Here is an 8338-nt window from a genome sequence, read left to right on the forward strand (position 1 = left end):
CCAAAAAAAAAAAAAAAAAAAAAAAAAAGATGTGATTTAGCTGGGGATTTAGCTCAGTGGTTCCACTGCCTGTCTCACAAGTGCAAGGACATGAGTTCGATCTCTGGTACAAAATAAAAAAAGAAACAGGGAAGGAAAAGAAGGAGGAGGAAGAGGCAGAAGAGCTATAATACCTTATATGTCTGAATCAGGAAGGCTGTCACTTGTGCCACATTCCATTTTTTAGAAACAAGTCACTAAGTACAGCACAAGCCTTTTGAAGGGAGGACTGTCAAACAAATTGTGGACACATTTTAAACCATCAAAACAATGTCATAATTTTTACTTTAAAGGAAACTAAGAGAAGGAAAGAAAATATTTAGTTATTTTTTCAAACATATATCTAGCTTCTTCACTCCTTCTCAAAGCCAAGGATCAACAAACTAGAGTCTATGGCCCAAATCAAACCACTGCCTACCTTTTTTAACACATATGAACTACAAATTGTTTTTAAATAAGTGAGAAAAATAACATTTTTATAAAATGAAAAGTATATGAAATTGAAATATTAGTATCTATAATAAAGTTTTATTAGAACAGTCATAATCATGCATCATCTATGGCTCTGTTCACAGAAGAGCTGAATAGATTTCAACAGAAATCTTATGATCCATAAAGTAAAAAATATTTACAACTTGGCCTTTTGCAGTAAAACTACACCGAGCCCTAGTACAGACCAAAATTACAAATTAAAGGTAATTTCCTTTAGCCTGAAGAACTTCCACTGTCATTTCTCAGAGTATTGTAGCAGACATCTCTGTGTAGTATTAGCAGGCTATAGATGGCACAAGCTTCTTGCCCCTCCATAATTCGGCTCTATTACATTAGAAGTGGCAGGGCCTGGGGCTGGGGGTTTAGCTCAGTGGTGCCACTGCCTGCTACACAAGCATAAGGTCCAGAGTTCAATCCCTGGTACCAAAAAAAGGGGAAAGAACACAAAAACAAGAAGTAGCAGGACCTTGATGAGCTCACTTCCAGCCAAGGTCAACTTGACTCCAACTAAATTCTTCCCCTCTGAATTAACCGTTTGTTCTCTTCAGTAAAGATATGTTAGTGCCTCCTTTTCACAGTCCTGCCTGCAATACCTGTTATGAGCAGGTGTCCAAGCTCTAACCTGCTCTCTCCTTCCCATGCTTGTTATTAATAAATATTAAATGTCCTCCTTGGTTGATGCCTTTTGTCTTTGCTGCCCAGAGCAACTTGCATCAGGCCCAAGACCCAGCTTCTGCTCTCAATTCCCTGTCTGTATATTTGTTCTTTCTCTTTCTCAGCTTGCATAGTACTGTCTCACAGGGGATCAAGACCCACTGCAGGGGTCATCAACACTGTCCTGTATAGGGTACATATTATGTTCTCTTTTTTTTGAGACAGAGTCAACTCACTATGTGGCCCAGGCTGGCCTTGAACCCATAACAATCCTCCTGCCTCAGCTTCCCAAGTGCTGGGATTACAGGCATGCATTCCTTACCTGGCAAGGGTACATATTACTATGATGACAATTGTCTCTCAGATTATATTTATCTCAACATGTCTATTTCATATCCTTTTCTGAAGAATATATTTTCTAAATGATAACTAGACATTACAAATAATATATGGTAGCAATTCTGGACACACCTATGTTCTTTGGGAAAAAAAAACTTTTCTTCTGATAGTTCACTGGAAACAAACTATAAATACAGAAATTATGGGCTGAAATTTGGGGGCGGGGGTTTGAGGATTTTTTATCTGGAATTTTAAAAATGATTTTCGGACACCTTCTAGCCTATACTAATTTCCACTGAGAAGCCAGGAATTAAGTGTATCATTATTCTCCTATATTTAATGTGCCAATTTTGTTTCCGGCTACTTTTAAGATCTTCTTCCTAAGTCTGAATTTATCAACTTGTCTACAACATGTGTAATCGTGATCTTCTTTGTATTTATTTTGTTTGAGGGTCACTGATTTTGGATCTGGAAACTAGTGTAACTTTTTGTTTGGTTTTTTTTGCGGTTTTTTGGTACTGGGGATTGCACTCAGGACCTTATGCTCACAAGGCAGGCGGCAGTACCACTGAGCTAAATCTCCAGCCCTGTATGTATGTTTTTAACTAAACAAGAAACTTTCCACCACTTAAGCCTTCAAAAAATTTTCTGATAACTAAGCAAGAAACTTTCCACCACTATGCCTTCAAATAATTTTCTGACCCTTTCTCTCTCTACTCTTAAATGAGATTCAAGGCAGAACAACTTCAGCTTTCTCCAACACAAGCTGTACGCAAGTAGAAAATGTCCTCAGTCAAAAAAAAAAGCAGCCAATGGTCTGGGGATTTAGCTCAGTGGTGCCACCACCTGCCTCGCAAGTGCAAGGACCTGAGTTCAATCCCCAATATGAGCAGCCAACTTGAACACCTGACCTACTACAGTTGCACTTTTCAAGGATGATCTCCTGTTTGGTTTCCACTGTTGTGGCAGAGTTCCTAAGGTTTTCCCTGCATACTCACAGCAGTCAGCCAAGGTCATGCGAACAGTTATACTGCAAGTTTGAATTTTAGCCTGTTAGCAGGTCTTCTAATTCCAAGATTTTTCCTCCTAAATTCCCAACTGCTGATAGAAGATGGAGAACAAAGCTGAAGCCTATTTCTAGAGCTTTGGGAGCTCAAGAGCCTTTTGTGCAAAAAGCCACATGCATACAGTTCTTACCCACTACTTTGTATACTTTCAAGAAGAAACAAATCCTATTTTCTCCCTGCTTTTGGTGTTTTCTAATGCTTTCAAGTAGTTATTTTAATTTTTCCCCCAGGTTTCATCGTTACCCACAGAAGAGCTCCTTCACCTCACCAGTCAACAATTTCCTAAAGCTAGTAGTACTCTAGTTTTAGAGAACAACTTCCTAAATTTGAACTTATAATTTTGTATATCATAAAAGTCTAATTACTGTTAGGACACAGTGGAATGTAAAGTTCCAAATGTCCAAAAATGTAGAAATTTGCATGTAAAAATAAATAAATGAACAGCCTATGCTGAGGTTGGTGCCTTTTTACCCTGGATGCACATACAGTACGTTAGAATATAGTCAGAGCTGAAGTTGTCAAGCTGAGTGATGACAAAACAAAGCAAATAAACTATACGCGATTACTTAAGTGTTTAAAATAATTAATTTGAGCTCCTTAAAACGATCTGTAAACTGTTTTAAATAATCTGCCAGAGTGTTGGGGATGTAGCTCAGCGGTGCTGTGCCCCCCTGGCAACAAAAGGTCCTAAATTCAATTCCCAGTATGGAAAAAAAATGTGCAATGGATTAAAAGATTTAGAATAGCAAGACAGATAATCAGAATGAGTAATATTTTTCAGAAACACTAACAATGAGTAACTTTTAAGAATGTCTTTCTTTAAATGAAATACTTACCTCTGTGATTTTCAAAATTAGGAAATATTTTGAAGTTTTGCAAAACACATTTCCTTATACTAAGATAATATATAAAAGAGAAACTAAAAAAAGAACTCAAAACATTTCCTTTTAGGGATTCTACTTATAGTCTTCCTTCACTGACAATGGATACTAAAATTATGTAGAATTCCCACAAGAAAAATCATCAAACTGGAATCTGCGGCAAAATTTACTAAAATCTTATAATCAATTAAGTAAATTCAGTCCACTATAGGCAATTACTGAATTAGGCTTGAAAGATTCTGAAGATTCATTTATTCTTACAATAGCTGTAGCCCAATATCTGTAATCTCACAACAGGGAAAAAGAAACCAATTCCATGCAGAAGGAATGCAACAAAGAGCAAGAGAGGAAATGGAAACCAAGGGCATCTTTTACACTATGTTTATAAAAACAAACAAAAGTAAGAATATGCACCATTGCTCAGTCATTCTTCCTTAAAGCAAAATACTGACGTGGGCTTTGCTCTAAACCAAACACAAAAAAATCTGATTGGAGGACTGACCTAAAGAGATTTACCAGTAATACACAAAAGCAGCATGATGGCGCTGAAATTCAATAATGAGGAAGTTTAAAAATAAACAAGCTTTCAAAAAAGAGTCTGAGGCTCTAAATAATGGGAAAAAAGGGGGGGTCTGAGGAAATTTGAAAGCATGATGAACATCATGATTATAGTGATAATTTCTTGAGTACCAAAATATGTTTAAACTGACCAAGTTCTCTTTGCAGTTTCACTTCAATTGTATCTCAATAAAGCTTTAAAAAATGAACAGAAAAAAGGTACTGCTCAATTTTATGTATAACTCAGCTACTTGAAAAACAAGGGAAGCCAATTCAGTGTCAGTAACCAAGTTTAATTAATAACTCAAAGATCACAGGCAAACAAGATAGTTCAAAAAAACAAAACAAAACAAAAAACCCGTATCAGCACTTTTAAGAGGAAGCATTATGTTCTTAAAGAAAATATCCTGAGACTGCTCAAAGGATTATACAAGTCATTTTGCCTATGCACTCTAAGTCCCACCCTGTGTACAATGCTCTTGGTTTTCATTTCCAAATGGATGTGTGACACAGTTTATCAGAATTTGCAGCCTTACTGTACTTCTCTTCCTTGCACCTCTGCAGAATCTCTAAGCTCCTCTGGTGGACTGGGTGTTGGAGAAAGCTAAAACTATCCATATTTTTCAAAATTGCACATGGCGCTGTATCATCATGTCCTTAGGAAGCAAAAGAAAAACAAAAAAATGGAGAAAAGACATTATATAAGCCAAAAACCAATAAAGAATCAAACACAATGCTGCCAACTATCTTAAGATGCATGAACAATAAAGAGTATGAAGTTTAAATGTGAATAATTTTTCCAATTTATTTTGAGAAAACCACATACAAATAAATAATAGGGAAAAATAAAGTTCCTTTCCAGGTATTCAAAGTGTCCTTTTTCACTACCCAAAGTATTGTCAGTTAAAACATATTAAAGTTTCTAAATTAAATATTTAGATATTTCAAAAATAACTCATATGATTTAGATATTTCAAAAACAATTTATATGATTTAGCTATTTTTTTGTAAAAATAGAATTCTTTTTATTGGGTTTGATATAACATTAACATATAGTTGGCAACATTGCTGGAACCCCAAAGAGAAATATACTCAAAACAGTTCACCAACAATCAAATAATTAAAAAATTCTGCAATTAACCACACTTGTAGGAATTCTAACAAGTGTGTCAATAATGAAAGTGTGAAGAAGAAAAGCACTATAGAGCAAAGAAATCCAGCAGGCTTTTTCTTTTATTTTTAAATAAATCTGAAAACAGAGCTGGAGAATCTATACCTCACCACCACTTCTTAGGAAAATGAGACAGAAAATCAGGTACACCGGGAAAGGAAAAGTACACATTCAAGTAAAGACCAAATCCCCAGAATGGTGTTATTTAAACAGTGAGTCACTCCAGGAGGGAGGGTATGGGTGTCCAAAACATAAATATTAGCAATAAATGAACTGAAAAGAGAACACAGGGTTTCCAGGCTTTTGGGGAGTTGTGTATCATTTTACTCAGAGATCACCTGGAAGTCAGAGTATACTGTTCAAATTTAAATTGTTTTGCCTTTAAAAAACAAGGTGCATAATTTAATATCAGAGGCAAATTAAGCAACACATAAACAATGAATTAAAGTTCCACTACTGCACTTACTATATTAGGAACAAGATACAAGAGAATCATTTTTACCATGAAATACTGGCAAAGTACTACAAAGAGGTTTGTCAAATACATGTGTTTTAATCCCATTATAACTCCCTAAACTGGGTACCTAAATTCAGACAATAGGCATCTACATTTAGCAAAGGATAAAGAATATTATAATCAATAAACCAAATACTACAAATAAATTTTAGGCTTTTAAAAAAATATTTGAAATGAGTATATGATAATAAAGTTACCAAGTTAAAGCACTATCATTACTCTGTGACAATCAACAGCTGCAAGTGTTCAACGTTACAAAAAGATTAAGTTTACCACTATTTCTTATTCAAAAGACTCCTCAGTAAAAATACTCTATCCCCATTATTAGTAATTCTACTTGATGGGCTGCTTGGAGAACATATGCTCAAGCATCGGGGCCCGGGATGTAGCTCAGTGTTTCCATCACCTGCCTTGCAAGCCCAAGGACCTGAGTTCAATCCCCAGTACCAAAAATAAAAAACAAACAAATAAAAAAACCATATATGTTCAAGGATCAGACTAGCCTGCATGTGGTTAAGAGTCAGTTGAGAAGGACCAGCTGATAAAATAAAAAAATACCTGGTAAGCTCTATGCATTCCATCCAAATAGTAATTTTAAGAAGTTATCACTAAACTATCTGGCCCTTCAGCAGTAATCTGATAACCTGCTACTCAGAAAAAATTCAAGAAGATTATGAATGCTGGGCATAGTAGCACACATCTGTAATCTTTGCACTCAGGAGGCTGAGGCAGAAGGACTGCCCTGGGTTTGGGGCCAGCCTGGGCTACACAGTGAGTTTGAAGCTAGCCTAGACTACATAGCAAGTCCTTGTCTCAAAACTATAATAAATAAAAACATGATGAATGAAAAGTGTTCCATGAATGAGTACAGTATATGAAATATACTGATTTACTGTGTAGAGCTTTAAAAGATAATTGAATATTAGTCAACCTTTCATTCATAAGTAACTTCTACTAGTTTATGGTGTATAATACTTTATCTGTTACTAGCTTCAGTTCTCTACTATTTTGTTAGGAATGTTTTGTGGAGATATTTGTTTGTGGTACTTCCCCTCGCCTGTTTTTTGAGACAGGGTCTCACTATGTAGTTGAGACTGATCTGGAACTCACTATGTAGCCCAGACTGGTCTCGAACTTACAGTGATCCTCCTGCCTCAGCCTCCCAAGTGCTGGGAATACAGGCGTGAGCCACCATGCTCAGCTGTGGTACTCTTCTCTTATGATGCTTTAATCTGGTATCCAAGTAATACTGCCCTCAGAAAATGAAATGGAAAGTATTACTTCATCTCCTATTTTTTGGGGAACAACTTATGCACAATCGATGTTAATTCTTCAAATATTTGACATAATTCATCAGTGAACTCACTAGACAATGGTCATTTTTGCAGATTTTAAAAAATTATTAATTCAGTCTTTTTTTGTTGTTATAGGCTTATTCAGTTTTCTATTTTTTTCTAGAGCCAATACTGCTCATATTGGTGGGTTGTGCCTTTCCAGGAATTTTTGTGTTTTAACTAGTTTTCAATTAATTTTTACTTTATCTACATAACCGATTTTAACTTTCATAATTTTACTAGAAATGGCCCTTTCCTTTTACTACTGAAATTAGTTAATATAAGTCTGTTTCATGTGTAGTCTAGCTCCAGGTTTGTTAGTTTTGCTTATCTTTACAGAAAATCAAATTTTGGCTTTTTTTCACTATTTTTTATTCTGTACTTCATTTATCTCAAATCTGGTATATCCTTCCTTCTGCCTGCTTTGGAGTTAGTTTACTCTTTTTCTTCACTCTAGAATCTTACATTATTGGTTTGAGATATTTCTTCTTTAGTAATAATATACTTATTCAAGGGCTATCAACTTCCCTGTGAGCACTGTTTCAGCTGCATCTTCTGTTTTAGTGTTGGTCTGTTTCTTTGTTTTCTCCAAAGAGTGTCTCAGGGACCCTGTGGCGTAACCTCACAAAAACTGCTCACTCATTCAGGTGAGTCTTCTGAGGTCCTCTGGCACAAAAACAATACCTGGTATGGCAAAGGCTGACCTACAAGAATTAGAATGGGTCATGACTGTTTCTTTTTTATCACCATTGATATTAAAGTTGCTTTAACTTTTCCTTTGATTTTTCTTTGGTCCACTATTTACAAGTATGTAGCTTACTTTTCACATACTAAGATACTTCTATTTCCCTTTTCTACATGTTTTCTAGTATACTGTTTCAATTTTGACTGTTTAGTTATTTCCTTAACAGTTGCCAAGGAAACAATTTATAGCACAGAAAACAATTTAAATTCAACAATATATGAATGTTTTCTCTCCATCCCCTTCCTTCAATCCTTTGCACTATTATTCTCATACAAGTTTTATCTTTAATGCAGTACATCCATCAAGAAAGAACTATAACTTGTTTTATGCAACTGTCTTTAAAATCAGATTGAAGGGGAAAACATTTATTGTTTTTGTAGTTGCCTATAGTGGTGATTGCCCTATTCAGCATGAACATTAAATAGTGATGTATTACTCTGGGCTCATACTTATTTAGGAAGAAAAAAATCAGAGGCAAAGTGAATAAATAATACAGCTGAAACATTTGCTCTCCATTTTCTTTTTTTTTTTTTTTTTTTTT

General features: G+C 35.3%; 1 protein-coding gene across 7 annotated transcripts in view; it reads right to left on the reverse strand.

Moving 5' to 3' along the window:
• Positions 1-8338, reverse strand: part of Myo9a (myosin IXA) — a 271547-nt gene that overhangs the window by 100991 nt on the left and 162218 nt on the right. For 6 of the 7 annotated variants that reach the window (XM_010627374.3, XM_010627393.2, XM_010627366.3 and 3 more), the window contains one exon: positions 4567-4686. The exons of the other annotated variant lie outside the window; for it this stretch is intronic. In XM_010627374.3, coding sequence (XP_010625676.1) covers positions 4567-4686 — 120 coding nt within the window. The remainder of the gene's footprint in view (positions 1-4566; positions 4687-8338) is intronic. 7 annotated transcript variants of the gene reach the window in all.

The sequence above is a fragment of the Fukomys damarensis genome, unplaced genomic scaffold, assembly GCF_012274545.1.
Source record: "Fukomys damarensis isolate Sample0158 unplaced genomic scaffold, DMR_v1.0_HiC HiC_scaffold_25, whole genome shotgun sequence".
Taxonomy (NCBI): domain Eukaryota; kingdom Metazoa; phylum Chordata; class Mammalia; order Rodentia; family Bathyergidae; genus Fukomys; species Fukomys damarensis.